We start from the raw sequence: 15,584 nt of genomic DNA, 5'->3' as shown, positions 1-15,584 counted from the left end.
TGGTAGTATTTGACTCACCAGCACCTCTAAAGATGCAATTAATCAAGATTCACAAAAATGGGCCCATTCCATCAACACTGATATATTCTATCTCTCATTGAAGAAATGAGTTGTGAAAGTCACAGTTCTATAACTTTGTAGCTTGATTTTCATCAGCTACATCTAGACTTTTAATTGTTTCCTCACTTTGAAATGTTAAATGTGATCCAGACAACCATAAGAGTAACTTGTCTTTTTGGTTAGTGGTGGGCCAAAACGAGGCATACTCTGATGGTTCAATGAGAACTAATTATGAGAAACAGTTGAGGTGTAAAGTCATGGTGCAACTGTTTTCAGTTGCTTAGGCTGTGCATGAGATTGATTCTCCTTTTCTAGCTTTCATGTCACAGAGCACAGAGCTAAATTAATACTGTTTTGATTAAAAATATGTATTTGCTTTTTTTCAAGTATATATAAGTTAATGAAACTTTCTTAGCTCATCTTTTGCCTTTCAGCAGATGGTGTAGAAACCATCCCTAAGTAAGATGGCTTCTCTGTTAAGTTTAATTTTGTTCTGTTAATGGCTTTGCTTGCTAGATTGTACTGCAGTAAATACTTCCCAACAGTTTGTTGGAAGGCCCCAAATTTTATTGAAAATTTTACCGTATTAAAATAGTTAGCACAGACATGATAAAGTATAGGCATATCAGTGGGTGTATCCCTTCCAGGTACAGTGTTTAAAAAGCAAACCCTTTTGAACATCTCTGCTTTGTAGTACTTCTAAGTATAGTGTATAATGGAAAATATGTTTTAAGCAAATAAGATCAATGAATCCAGTGTGTTCTCAAAGGATGTGCCACGAAACTCTGCACACCCTGAGACTTCCAAATTCTTCAGCTTCTACCCACACCCACAGCTGCAGGCTGGTTGCCTTTTCTTCCAGATTTGGTATCGGGGAGGTCATGAGAGTTTCAACCATGGAGATGCAAAGCTGCTTACTCTGTTGTAAGTTCTGGGGAAGTAAATGGAGGGGAAGAGGAGGGGGTGATGAGAGGGGTGAAGGAATCCCCATGCCTACAGGGAGGCCCTGCTGTCTGGGAGCCCTTTTTTGTTCTCAGCTTAATCAACATGCTATGATTTCTCATTACAAAGAATACTCAGCCACGAGCAAAATAAGTTAAAAGTTTCAACTTGTTAAAAAGATAATAACTTTTCAAAATAATTATTCTGAATTGAACAGCAAGATGAGATCCATTATAACCACTTCTCAGTCACTACAACTGGGGCAGAGATGACTTTGGGAAGATGCAAATGGTCCTCTTGCCATGGGAAAGACAGACAACATCTAAAACAATGCGGATGTTCTGGTTGACACAGCCAGCCTTTGAGTCTTTAGCCAAGCTATGAGCTCTTGATGTGAAAGTTTCCTGTTATATAGGCTATAAAGCACCTCAACAGATGGATTCCAGAGTACGTCACAGAACTGTGAAAAGAAGAAAAAGGAAAACTAGATAAGTTTTTCTCTGAGTAATATCAATCTGAATTTATTTGAACCTTTGAAATTGTTTTTCTGGTCTGTCTTACCTCTTGGGAGTTCCATTTGTGAAATAGTGATTATTTTTCACAAATGTCTCTCTCAAAAACTTTGGATGCCCCTTAGTTCTGAAATCCTGGTATTTACTGAATAATCAACCAATAAGTATTAAGCCCCTACTATGTGCCTAGAACTGTGTGAGTCAATGGAGATACGAACACAAGGAATGAACCCCTCCCTACTTGCAAGCATCTTACATTCTCATGGTGGAAACAAGTATCTATGAAAGTGCAGACAGCACAAACCTCAAGTGAATAAATACAGACACAAGGTAGTTTGGGAGAGCGGGCATTAGCACCTGGGGGTGAGGCGTGGTATTCTGAAAAAGCTTTATTCAGAATATAGGACTGGATCTTCCTTATCTTAGCAGCCTCGGAAAGGATTTGGAGATACTTCATGCCAGATTCTTGACTTTTTTAAAGGCAGCTTTTCTACTCTGAACAGCTAAAGCTATCCTTGCTGATCTTGACTTTATTCCTTCTCAACCTTCCTTTTTCTGAGTCCTGTTTCTTTAGCTTGTACTCTTAAGAATAGGAGCACTTCAACTTTTCGGTCATTTTAGTTGCCCAATAAGAATGGCACAGAGTAACTCAGGGATGCACACCTTGAATTTTTACAAAGGTAAGATGTGTAGTATAGGGGAGGCTAGGTGGCGCAGTGAATGGAACACTGGCCCTGGAGTCAGGAGGACCTGAGTTCAAATTCAGCCCCAGACACTTAGCACAAAAAAAACCCCAACTAGCCATGTGACCTTGGGCAAGTCACTTAATCCCAACTGCCCTACCTTCCCCTCTCAAAAAAAAAAAAAGTGTAATATCTTAAATCACAACATATTAGGGGTAATCACCAAGATTCCCAGGACATAACTAAGCTTAGATTCCATCATCCTTTAACTATAGCTTAGATTATTTTTTTCTTCTTCAGTAGCATACCCTGAATTTGCCCAAACTACTCTGCTGCTAACTCACAACTTCCTGAGATCTCCCTGTCAACCTTTATCATTATCTTAACAACCACAATAAAATAGGGAATTCTGGGAGAACACTTAGAGACATAAAAATTTAAATTTGACCTAGACTGGCACTGCCTACAATGACACATAAAATTGCTTCTAAATTGGTGTCTAGTTTACCCTATTACTAGTGAACCATATCTTGGAAAAGGTCTTTTCTTTTTAGGGCTTAAAGGCTATTAATGTCATTCTACTAAATATTTTTAGTGACTGATTTAATGTTAAGGGTAGGATGAAGAAGTATCAGAAGAGGAAAAACTGCCACCTGAGTGAAAGACAAGGGAATGAATCCAGCTTTGATCCCGCAACACCCCCTCAGCTGTCTTTCCCCTCTGATTGGAGGACTGGAGCCTCTCTTTATAGAGGGCTCATACTAAATTCTTTATTTTCCATCAGCTGCTTTGTGTGGTTTCTAATCTACATCATGACCCTGAACTGGGTACCCCCTGGGGGCCTCCCGTAATCCCCTCTTCAGCTTCTTTTTGTACATCATTTTCCCCCATTAGAGTGTAAGTTCCTTGAAGACAGGGACTGTCTTTTTCTTGTTTGTATCCCCAGTGCTCAGCACAGTGCCTGGCATATAGAAGACACTGAAAAGTTTATTGATTGAAAGAGAACCAAAGTGGAAGCTAGAATGCGCACAGTGCCTCTGGTTCTATAGGTCTCTCATCCCTGCAGGAGGGGCGGGTAAAATGAAGGTTTACTCAAGGTGATGAGGCAGGAAGAAAGAATCTGATGTTCAAGGCCCATGTTTTTGCCACTGGAATAAATAATTGAAACTGGTCCCATATTGCCTCTAGAACAAAATACACCCCATGTCCCATCAGCTAAATTCCATTAACAACCTGGCTGCAAGGCCATCTTCCCTGGCTGACTACTCAGACTGACTATACCCCTCTCAGCTCTGCTTCTGACTGGACTTCACCTCCATGCTTTTCGGCTCCCTCTTCTGTGTGGGCTTTCCCCATTAGAAAGTAAGCTTCTTGGGGCGGCCAGGTGGCACAGTGAGTAAGAGCGCCGGCCCCAGCGTCGGGAGACCCGGGATCGGTTCTGGCCTCAGATACTCGCACCCACACAAAATAACTGGCCGTGTAACCTTGAGCAAGTTACTTAACCCCAATTGCTTAAAAAAAAAAAAAAGCTTCTTAAGGGCAGGGACCACCTCTCTTTTTCCGCTTGTACTTACAGCCCCAGAATTTAGCACAGCGCTTAGCCACAGAAAATGCTGACTGAACTGCTTGTTGCTTGGCTTGCATTACTCTCCCTCCCTCTGTGTTCCAGTTAAACTGGCCTATACTTGCTGTTTTCCATGTAGGCTATACCCCCACTCTGGCTGCCTTCAGAGCCTGTCCTGTAACACTTGCCCTCCTCCTCTCCTGATCTTGGAAGATTAACATCCTCCATCCTCAGGTCAAGTGGCTTCCTTTGGGATTTCCTGACTTCTTGTCTCCCCTCTTTGCTTTCCACCTTAAGATCACTCTGTACTTTGTATATAGGTGATCTTTTAGAGAACATGTTCTATTCCCTGCCACCACCCCCCCCTCCCCAGTTTAAAATGGAAGCTCTCTGAGGGCAGGGAATGTTTTTCCTTTGTTTTTTGTATTCCCAGTACCTAGATTAGTTCCTGGCACATAGTAAGTACTTAATAAATGCTCTATCAATAGAAAAGATCAACTTGAGAAATAATAATCCTCTGCCTGACTGGAAGCAGTTAAATCAGTATTAGAAATAAATGCTTCTTGGGGCGGCCAGGTAGCACAGCGAGTAAGAGCACCGGCTCCAGTGTCAGACTGAACTGGAAATCGAATCTCGGGCTCAGACACTTAGCACCCACCCAGAAACACCTGACCGTGTAACCTTGAGCAAGTTACTTAACCCTAATTGCTTAGGGCCGGCCAGGTGGCTCAGCGAGTAAGAGCACTGGCTCCAGTGTCAAGATGACCTGGATCAAATCTGGGCTTGCGTACTCAGCACCACACCCAGAAATAACTGGTTGTGTAACCTTTGAGCAAGTTACTTAACCCCGATTGCTTAAAATAAAAAAAAAAAGAAACAAATGCTTCTTAATAGTCAGCAAGACTTTATTTTTTAATATGCTACCGTTGCACCAAAAAGTAGAACAGTATTTCCCTGTTCAAAAAGGCTTTTAATCAGGGCACCTAGGTGGCGCAGTGAATAGAGCACCGGCCCTGGAGTCAGGAGGACCTGAGTTCAAATCCGACTTCAGACACTTAACACAAAAAGCTAGCAATGTGACCTTGGGCAAGTCACTTTAACCCCAATTGCCCTCCAAAAAAAAAAAGGCCTTTAATCTTCTCTCCATTTCAGAAAATGTGGGGTCCAAACTTAAACTCTGACCTTTTGCTGGAAGTGATTTAGAAAGGTGAGTTGGAATAGGCAGGGTCAGAATAAAGTGACAGTGAAGGGCTGTTAAGGTAACTAACAGATAAAGAAGAAAGGAAAGGAAAAGGAAGAATTGACAGGCTCTGGAGGTGTTGACAATTATAAGGAAAGATGGTGGACCAAGAAGTCACACTCAACTGCAGCATCTACTGGCCTCCTCCAAGTCCCACTGATCCTGCCCCATTTCAGCTGATGCTTCTTTAATGTGAGAACTTACTTTTTTTTTTTTTACTTATTTTTAATGTTCAATTTTTTTAAAAATTATTTTTCTGAGATGTCAAGCAGTATGATATCAATGATATATTAACATCAGAATTTCTTAAAAGTTAGTGACAGTAGTTCAATTTACCTGATAGGAAACAGCTGAGGAAAGCATCCCTGAGTCTTAGTGTCAACAAATTCTTGGATCTGCAGAATTTGTTTTGCCAGATAACCTTTAGAAGCTTTGTCAATTTTTGTTAACACCATCTATAGAAAGTCATTTCAAAGAGGAGAGTAAATGAGGGCTGAAAAAAATTTAATTAGTATTCAACTGAAAATAATACAATCCTAATAATAACTCATGCTTACATAACACTTTCTTTACAAAGACCCTAGGGCAGATCATACAAATATTATTATTCCCATTTTATAAACAAGAAAATTGTTGCAGAGAGATCAATTGCTTAAGGTCCCATTGCTATTAAGTATCATATTCTGAATATCAGTATGTCTACTTTTATTACGAATTATTCCCACATCCTCTAGGCATTTTGGTATACTGGAGTTCAAAATGAGTAGAATGTTTTATTTTCAGTTGAAATTGAAGAACTATGGTTTTATAAACGTCTGCATTTTCCATACTAAGGATTTTAAATCTTTTAATAATAAATAAAATTCTTATCACATATGGCTGTTTTTAAAAAATTAGTTTATTCATTGATTTTGCTGCGTGAGGCAAAAAATGTTGAAACTGTATCTTACAGGGCTTTTTTTTTTAAATTAGCAATTGAGGTTAAGTAACTTGCTCAAGGTTACACAGCCAGTTATTTTTGTGTGGATGCTGAGTATCTGATCTGAGGCCAGAACCGATCCCACGTCTCCCGATGCTGGGGCCGGCACTCTTACTCACTGCGCCACCTGGCCACCCCTCTTACAGGGCTTTTTACATTCAGTAAAGTCCCATGTCTCATTAAAAAAAAAAAAAAGGAAGGGGCTAGGACCCATATGAATAAAAATATTTATAGCAGCTTTTTTTGTGGTAGCCAAAAATTAGAAACTGAGGGGATGGATGCCCATCAACTGAGGAGTGGCTAAGTAAGTTGTGGTGTATGAATGTGATGGAATACTATCGTGCTGTACATAATGATGAAGAAAATGGTTTCAGAAAACCTTGGGAAGACTTATATGAACTGATGCGAAGTGAAGTGGGCAGAAGCAGAACACTGCACACAATAATAGTAATATCATAAAGATAATCAATTGTGAAAGACTTATTTTAATGTAATCGTTGTAATGATCCACCACAACTCCAAAGGACTCATGAAGAAAAATGCTCTCCATTTCCATAAAGAGAACTGATGGAGTCAGAGTGCAGATTGGAGCATTTTTTTCCCTTTATTTTTCTTGCTTTTTTCTTCCAGAATGTAGCTAATGCAGAAATATATTTCGCATGACTTCATATGTACAATGAGAATCATAAATTTTGAATTCTAAAGATATATGAGGAGGGTGCAGGAGGAAGAAAATTTGGAACTAAAAAACAAAATTTTAAAAAGATGAGGGATGCTATATTTCCCTTGATCATGTGCTATAATCTTCATGAAATTCTTTGGAAAAACTTTTAACATTTCTTGTACATCTCTATATTTCTTTGAGACTAAATTGCAGTAGGATGTAGGGGGAAGTTAGAACATTTGGGGTGTTTTAAGTATCCTGTGGTGGGGGCAGCTAGGTGGTGCAGCGAATAGAACACCAGCCCTGGAGTCAGGAGGACCTGAGTTCAAATCCAGCCTCAAACACTTAACACAAAAAACTAGCTGTGTAACCTTGGGCAAGTTACTTAACTCCAATTGCCCTCCAAAAGGCAAAAAACAAACAAACAAAAAAACAGAAGGTGGGCATGTAAAATTTACAAAAATATCAACCCATGTGTGATGTATCTGTTGTGTGTATGTCTTTAATAGGAGCAACTGGAAGAAGAGGGTAGGTGAGGCAGGAATTCCTCCCATATTTCTCTAGCCCTTTTGGCCCACTAGGGACTACTCCTGATAAGGTCTGGGGGTGCTAGGACTCCAAGAATGCCAAACAGCGTCTCCTGGAATTAATTCATACTAAAGCCTTCTCTTTAGTAAGGTGGCAAAAAGTCTGTTTTAACTCTTTAGCAGAAGTGGGCAAGGGTCCTTACGAAACATGAGGATGGTCCTGGGGCTTAAGTAGAAAAGGAATGTCTAATTAGGTAATCAGGTGTCTTCAGGAGTTAGGGATGGGAAAGTATGGGGAGTATACTAGACATTGAGGGAGCTAGTTGTCAGAGGCATGAATCTTGGAGATCTGGTGGGGAAAGAGAGTTCTTGGGACAGCCAGGGACAAAAATCCTTGGGCCAAGCACCTCTCTCTCTGTTCTGATAAGAGAATGTGTTCTGCAATAAGAGAAAGTTTTCTCACAGGACAGGGGTCTAATGAGAAACTGGGAGGCTTCCAGAGACGTGATCTTAGGGCTGGAGCCCAAGGACCCAATTATTCCCACTGCCTCTCTACCTGGGGGAAATTATTCTTTAAAAAAAAAAAAAGTCCTTGAAATACAGTCTTTTTAGGATCAGTAACATTCAAGAAGGATTTAATTTTGTCCAGGAATTCAATGTGTATGGTCTGGAACTTATTATATACTATGTTTCTAGAATGTGACAGATAATCTGAATGCAGGTTGTACAAAATACATAATTGGAATCACTGTGATAAACATTAACCATGGAGCTTCTGTTTTGCATGAAAAATAGTTATCAAACTTTTCTTTAGACACATGTTCATGGTGTGTGTGTGTTTTGTTAGTTTGGATATGGTTTTAATATCAAAAGATTTAGACAAGAAGGAGGGAAAAAGAACAAATATCACAGGTTGTATTTTTAAAAGATTTAACAGAAATTTTGCCTCATTTTCTAAAACTGAAGATCTATACATTTAACCAGAGGCATAAAGCTATCTGCACTGAGACATTTTAACATCTGTGAACGCAAGCAGGGTGGAAAATAACTTAGTTATCACTTACCACATAGGGCAATGCAAATTCTTCACACATTTCTATAGCAATATTATCTGCTTTTTGAATTCCAACAACACCATCTACCAACAGAAATGTTCTCATCAAACTGTAACAAACAAAGATTACAACAATAACATTTTCAACTGATGCATCTCCTCTGTTCTGTTCACAACCTCCCACCTTCTCAACTCAACAAGCACGGTTTTTCCTTGGGATATTCTTAAATCATTCTCAAGCCATGGCCAGCTGAGAATTCTCAAAACCAAAAATTCAGTCTTTTGACTCCCCCAAAGGTACCACTGTTTAGCAAGAGGGTGGGGAACCTACAGCCTTAAGGCTACATGTGGCCTTCTAAATCCTTTAAGCATTTGTTCTGTAAAATTTGAATTCAATCAAAAAGCAGGCCTTAAGTGTTCAGAAGGCCACATGCGTGGCCTTAAGGCTACAGGTTCCTACTTTAAAATAACTTTACTCCAATTAGACAGAAAGCCTCTGAACATTGTAACATTGAGGATTAAAGACATTAACACCTACCAAACACTTAAAGAAATACTGTTATATAGATTACCATCTCAAATGAACATGTGACCCAATTTCTAAGGTATATGTAGTGTTAGCTCTGAAACTTGGGTATCACACATAATAATAGGTAACATTCATACAGTACTTACCCATTATAACATTTATACAGGATTTGTACAGGTTTGTAGAGAGTTCACCACATATTATTTGTTCTTCACAGCCCTATGAGGTAGGTGCTATTATTATTTCCTTTTTACAGATGTGAAAACTAAGGCTAAAAGGTTAAGGGTCACACAGCTAAAGTGTGTCTGAGGCAGGATCTGAAATCAGGTCATCCTGTCTTATGTCCAACACTTGATCCACTACACTCCCTAGCTGCCTCACGTGTAAAGAGGCACTGGATTTCCAGCTTACTGTTAAAAAAGGCAAACATCCGGAAATGTACTACACATCTCATCAATGCTATAGTGATATGTACTCAAAATGTGTAGCCTTTGAAGCAGTCAAGTATATTCTGAATGCCTCCCAGAAATGTTACTGAGGTTTCTTTCCATGTTGCAGAAATTACATTAGATATTTTATCTTTTTCTGAATTTATCAAGTTTGGTTATGATAATATTAAAAAAATAAATCAAAATAAGAAAAGCAAGCCAATCTTAAGTCTTTCTAGACTGAAGAAAGTACTTAAAGGATTAATTATCCTCTCCTACAAACTGAAGCTGATCATGAAATACTTTAGTCCGAAATAGTATTTTAGAAAATTATAAGCAGGCAAAAAAAAAAAAAAAAGATGCTACAAATGTCTGCTGGTAATATAACTTTTTAATGTCTAAGCTACTGAAAAACATGACTTCACTTTAAAATGTTATCCAAATACTATGTACTATGAGCTATGTATTTTGATAGGAAGTTTTTCCTTACTTTGGCCTTTCTTTCAGATAAGCTTCTACCATGTCAACGAAATCCTTAGGTGCTTTAAAACCATAACCTGGCATATCCACCAAAGTAAAATATTTTCCAACTTGGAAAAAGTTCATTTTCTTTGTGTGTCCCTGTTAAAGCAAATGGGAAAATAGTAGATTAAAAAATATTCCAGATCAAAATGTCTACCTTATCTGAGTATTAAAGATTCTACCATATCAGGGGTAACAGAAATAGAATAAGAATCAAGAGCCCCTAACACCTATTTCAGTCATTTCTGCATTACATTAAGGTGACTCTCAGAAATTCTCTCTTTTATCCATCTCCATGACCAGCACTGGGCTGAGGGAGCTATGTTATAGCAGAGAAGGAAGGAACCTGGGTCCTATTTTCTGTCTGGTTCTGTAGATGACCAGATAGGTAGGAGAAAGGAAGATTGCTATTCTTTGGGAATAGCTGGGTAAGATTTTCTCTGTTACCCTTACTAGCAATGGTCATGGGAGGAAACATTTCAAACATACCGGCTTTTTTGAAACTCTGACTTCAACCTCAGGGGCCAGGGAAAATAAAGCCTTTATTAGTGACGACTTTCCAACGTTGCTTCTTCCTATAAAGCAGACCTTAGAGGAAAGAGAATTAATAAAATAACAATATGAGACCCAAGGGCTTTATTTTTTCCTCAGTTACAAACCTCTATAAGGACTACTGTCTTTAAGGGTCTTCCTCATTCCCAGACTCGGGATGAAAAGCTTAATGAGAAGCTTAAATTTAGCTGAACCTATCGGAAAAGAAAAAAATTCCTAATCCTCAAGAATATACGAGCTCTCTACTACAGGTAGAAAAAGCCTCTGGAAGTTGCAGCTTTGTAGCATTTCTGATGCATTTCAAGTGTGTTCCTAATATACAAAATGGATTATTTCAACTCAAAATATTTATTAAGCATTGCCTAGGTACAAGGTGCTGCATGTTTCAAGAAAATTGCCTTTAAAAAAAGCAAACAGCATCATCCCTTGAGCTCTTTTCTCACCTACTCCTTTGGTTACCTAGTATTTAATAACTACTGTGCATAAGTTAGAATCTGAAACTACTTGTAAAACCATTTCCTGCAGGGCAGGATTACAGATCTAAAGCTGGAATAGCTATTTAGCCCCTTCATTTTATAGACAAGGGTACTCAGGCTCTTGGAGATTCAGAGATTTCCTCAGGACAACCTGTCCCAAAGATCGTGTGGCCGTGATGCCTTTCCCAGTGACATCAAAACTAGCAAGGCTTTGTCAGCTGAATCAGTTTAGGCACTGCCAAATTAATCAGGAAACACAGCACGTATTAGCTTTCTAAGCTTAGGAATGATATGCTCCTAGGCTACCAAGATAATGCCAATCAAAATGTGAAGCATTCATGTAATTGTCTCAAAGAACAAAATGCCTCATTCTCATTGACTCTTGGTCAGACAGGAGGTCAGCAAAGAGTTTTTATTGGAATTCTTTCAGTGTATGAATTTAAAGATAGGCTTGATTAATTTAAAAAATGTATGAGTGCACCAGGGAACAAGGTATGTTTTCTCCTCTGCCCCAATTGCCCAGTTATGGCCAAACTGGGCCTGTAATAGCAGGATGCTGATCCCCTCCCTGCTCCTGCTGGAGGTGATACAGAGCTCTCACCTGGGCCCACCACACCCTTCTCAACAATCACTGGTCAATGACATGGCCTGCTCTAGCTCCCTGAAGTGGACCCAGGCTCATAATCTTGCCTTGGAACTGCCCTCCCATCTGCCACCAAGGACTCCTTGGCCCTCTCATCTGTCCTGCCTCTGCAGAGTAAGAAAAAACCCTTCCACCTGCCCTGCAGCTGAATCCCCTTGTATGTATGTCAATACATTATATTTCATATATTGTATGTATCTCAATACGTTATGTCTTCCTAATTAGAATGTGAGCTCCTTGAGAGGGAGGTCTGTTTCTCTTTTGTATTTGTATCCCTAGTGAAGGGCTGGCCATGCTGTTTGGATGCAAAATGTACACTTGCCAAAAATACTATTTTATGGAGAACTCACACAGGGTAAGCATTCCCATGGTGGTCAGAAGAAGTGATACAGGAACATTCTCAAGAACTTTGGAACTGATTGTATGACATGGGAGATACTGGCACAGGACTGCTCAGCATGGCAGGCCCACATCAGAGAAGGTGCTGTGCTCTATGAGCAAAGCAGAATTGAGACAGGTCAGAGGAAACACAGGCTGCAAAAATTTGGAATATCTACTCTAAATGTTCACATACACACAAAAATAATAATAATGAAAAAGCAAGGGAGGGGCGGCTAGGTGGGACAGTGAATAGAGCACAGGCCCTGGAGTCAAGAGAACCTGAGTTCAAATCTGGCCTCAGACACTTAACACAAAAACTAGCGGTGTGACCTTGGGCAGGTCACTTAACCCCAACTGCCCTTCAAAAAATGAAAATAAATAAATAAATGAATGAATGAATGAATGAATAAATAAATAAATAAATGTTCACAGACTATCTGTGCCTCACCCGTGGCAGAGCATCCCAAGCTCATACTGCTCTGATCAGCCACAGTCAGACTGTAACTTGATCCTAGCATAATTTCACTTTGGTCCTCTTCGAGAACTGAAGGACAACAACCACAAACCAAACAGCTTCACAGTCATAAGCACATTGTAAGCATTTAATAAATGCTTCCCCATCCCCTTCCATGTAAGAATTATCATCACTGATGGAGGAGTAGCCAGTCAATCAACTGGTGGAGAGTTACAAACAAACCCTAATGTCAGAACATAAAAAAACCTTTTTAACACTCAAATTACTTCATAACACAGATGATAAATTTAAATAAATTGAGTTAGGACATGTCTCCCAAAATGTGATTTTATCCAGGTGGCAAGGTGGATAGAGTGGTAGGCCTGGAATCACAAAGATCTGTGTTCAAATCTGGCCTCAGAAATGTGCTACCTGTCACTTTGGCCAAGTCACTTAACCTCTCTCTGCCTCAGTGTCCTTATCTGTAAAATGGGGATAACGGCAGCACCAACCTCCCAGGGTCATTGTGAGATCAAACAATCAAACAGGATATTATCTGTACAGTAACTAGCACCAGTGCCTACACACACACACACACTCATGCATGCACACACATGCATGCACATATATATGTACATATATACAAAATATATATATAAATGCTGCTATTATAATAGTATTAGTATTAATCGGCTTAATTGTGATTAACTAGTCCTAACTCTCAACATGAGTAGGTATTTTGAATGAAGAACGCTGATTTAAATGATAAGGATTAGATATAAAAAGAGAGAGGTAGAGTGTCATACTGAAATGGGTGCTGGGTTTGGCATCTGAAGGCCCTACTATTTCTTTATTATTTCCACTGCCTCCTTTCCTGTTTACTGTCAATGTGACCTTGGGCAAGCTACTTCTCTGGGCTTCAGTTTTCTAAATGGTCTCTAGGGTTCTTTGCAGCTTTCAATCCACAATCTAATGATCCTATGAAGAAAACTGATACATAATTATATTAAAGAAAACAATGAGACAACAGATAAAAATTTGCGAGATACTTATAAAATAATCCTCAGAGGAAAATTCCTCTCTAGACACTTAAATTAACAAAAGAGAGAAAAATCCTAATGAATTGTGCATGGAACTAAAAAAACAAATAGGAAATCACCAACTTAAAAATCCCAAACAAGGCCAAAAGTAAGAATTTGAAAATCAAAGAAGAAATACAACATAAGGGACTATTGAGCTGATATATAAAATAAAGAACTATTTTCTTAGAAGACCAATAAAACCGATAACATTAATTTGATCAACAAGAGATGAGGGGAGTGGAATAGACATAGGGAAGCTTTGAAAAGAAAGAAACACCAGGGAATAACTTAATACAGTAGGCAGAAGCCAGCAGAAGAAATCTGGGACCAGAGCAAACAGCGGGCGGAGTCAGAATGACCACAAGAATAATAACAACATAGTAACAAAGGGAGGTGCACGTGACAGAAGCCACAGCGCCCTCCCAGACCTCTCAGGGTCCTGTCCCCGATGCTAATGACAGCCGGCTTGTATGATGCACACACACTGCCTCCCCGGGGCCTCACCGTCGCTCCTGGAGGGCCATCCCCGTTTTTACAGATGAGGAAACTGAGGCCGAGAGCGATGAAGTGACGTTCCAGTCACACAAGCTAGCAAGAGTCTGAGGATGGATGTCCAAGTCCAGACCCACCCCCCTCCCCGCCCCCGCCAGCTGCTGCAAATCAGCCCCCAGCTTCACGTAAACTGGGGGCAATCCCCCCCATACAGACCTCAAAGGGCTTTGTCGGTCCTAAAGTGCTTCGTAGAGCCCAGGGCTTGGAGTCATTAAGACCCGAGTTCAAATTTGACCTTAATAGCTAGGTGGACGGGGGTAAGAGGGGGGGGGTGTTCACCTTTGCCTCAGTTTCCCCATCTGTAAAGTGAGGTAATAATAGCTCCTCTTTCCCAAGGGTGCCATATCCAATGAGTTAACATAAATAACCTCGGAGTACCACATAAATGTGAGCTATCACTGAATGTCTATTTGCCCACGCTCTTGGCTCTTAAGTTTAGCTGGGCATCAGGTACAGGGTGTGGAAGCTACTCACTCCCTCCTCCTTCCTCCTCCCCCTCACCTCGGGGCGGGAGGAGGCGGGGGCGTGGTCGAGGCGCTCGGCGCTGCTGACGTAGTCGATCCGGTGACCGGGGGCGGGACAGAAGGCGGTCTCGGCTCTCGCGATGTCTTCCAGGCTCGGGTCGAACATCCTCACGTGCAACTTGGTGTTCGCCCCAGGAACCATGCAGCGCTCCAGCTCCTGCAGCGGGAACATCAGCCCCTTCTGCTGCCTCTCGGGCAGGCGCAGCACTTGGGAGACAGCCGCCGGCCCGAGGTGCGCGCGCGCCCCCAGTGCCCGCCGCGGGACGAAGCCCGCCAGTGCCGCCGACAGCCCCGGCACACTCATCTTTAACTCTGGCCGCCGAGCCCTGGAGCGCGTGCGCAGGATTTACGCATTGCCTCCTGGGAGTCGTAGTCTTTCTCTAGCTCCTCCCAACGCTTTCCTCTAGCCCCACCTATCACCTCTTGTGAGGTCTTTGTGGCTGGCCCAGAGCCCAGTGAATTCGAGGCTTGTTGTTACCCTTGGATCTAGCATCCAGTTAGATACCAAATCCTGTGCATTCGTCTGGTTTATGCTGCCTTCTGTCCATGCGCCTTAACGCTACGGTGGTGCGAGCCCATTGCCTCAGCCTACAGTGTTCTATCTCAGCATTCTGATGGCGGTCTGCCTGCCCCGAGTGCCTCCCGCCTGCTCTCGGTCCTCCGCACATTGGTCACATTGATCTTCCCTACAGGGCAGATCTGACTGTCATCTCTATTCAATCAGTTCTCTTGGCTCCATACTAAGACAACGACCCTTACTACTGATGTTCAGTTTCGTCTCACTCTTTGCGAGTCATTTAGGGTTCTCTCGGCAGATACTGCAGTGGTTTGCTATTTCCTTCTCCAGATCACTTTACAGATGAGGAAACTGAGGCAGACAGGGTTTAGTGACTTACCCAGGGTCGCACAGTTAGTATCCGAGGCTGAATTTGAACTCACCTCCAGGGTACAAATGAAATACTCAAAGCTCTTCATAATAGGATCTCTTCCTACCTTTCCAGTCTTTTTACACCTTAATCCCCTGCAAAGCCCCCTCCTTTGTAGTATCACTGGCCGCCTTTGCTGTACTTAGCATAAGACACACTCCATTACCCAATTCCAGTCTTCTTCAATGGCTATTCCCCATGCCTAGAATTCTTTCCCTCTTCATCTCCAACTTCTCTGATTTCTTTGAAATCTCAGCTAAAACCCCCACCTTCCACAACCGGCTTTTCCC

The 15,584-nt window shown here is 41.1% G+C and overlaps 1 protein-coding gene across 2 annotated transcripts; it reads right to left on the bottom strand.

Moving 5' to 3' along the window:
• Positions 1-605: 605 nt before the first annotated feature.
• On the bottom strand, positions 606-14,708 carry GTPBP8 (GTP binding protein 8). 2 transcript variants are annotated; one of them, XM_069069869.1, is made up of 6 exons: positions 14,319-14,708; positions 10,194-10,292; positions 9,673-9,803; positions 8,236-8,335; positions 5,338-5,456; positions 606-1,462 (listed from the first exon to the last, which is right to left on the bottom strand). In XM_069069869.1, the coding sequence occupies exons 1-6, from the start codon at positions 14,670-14,672 to the stop codon at positions 1,381-1,383; spliced, it is 885 nt and encodes a 294-aa protein (XP_068925970.1). In that variant the 5' UTR covers positions 14,673-14,708; the 3' UTR covers positions 606-1,380. The 2 variants fall into 2 exon arrangements, with proteins under 2 accessions (XP_068925970.1, XP_068925972.1); XM_069069871.1 differs by having other exon boundaries at positions 14,346-14,707.
• Positions 14,709-15,584: the final 876 nt, after the last annotated feature.

This window comes from Petaurus breviceps, unplaced genomic scaffold, assembly GCF_028583685.1.
Source record: "Petaurus breviceps papuanus isolate PSGF00001 unplaced genomic scaffold, PetGlider_PUasm1.0 90792, whole genome shotgun sequence".
Taxonomy (NCBI): domain Eukaryota; kingdom Metazoa; phylum Chordata; class Mammalia; order Diprotodontia; family Petauridae; genus Petaurus; species Petaurus breviceps.
The sequence above is the reverse complement of the archived record's forward strand: the minus strand, read 5'-3'. Positions and strand labels throughout refer to the sequence as shown.

Bases quoted from the DNA above. Each gene is read 5' to 3' on its own strand.
- GTPBP8 (XM_069069869.1), bottom strand. From the start codon at position 14,672: ATGAGTGTGCCGGGGCTGTCGGCGGCACTGGCGGGCTTCGTCCCGCGG. The intron at 10,293-14,318 runs GTGAGTAGCTTC...CTTTCCTCTAAG, and splicing joins GGAGGAGGAAGGAGGAGGGA to GTCTGCTTTATAGGAAGAAG. The intron at 5,457-8,235 runs GTAAGTGATAAC...GACTTTCTATAG, and splicing joins AATTTGCATTGCCCTATGTG to ATGGTGTTAACAAAAATTGA.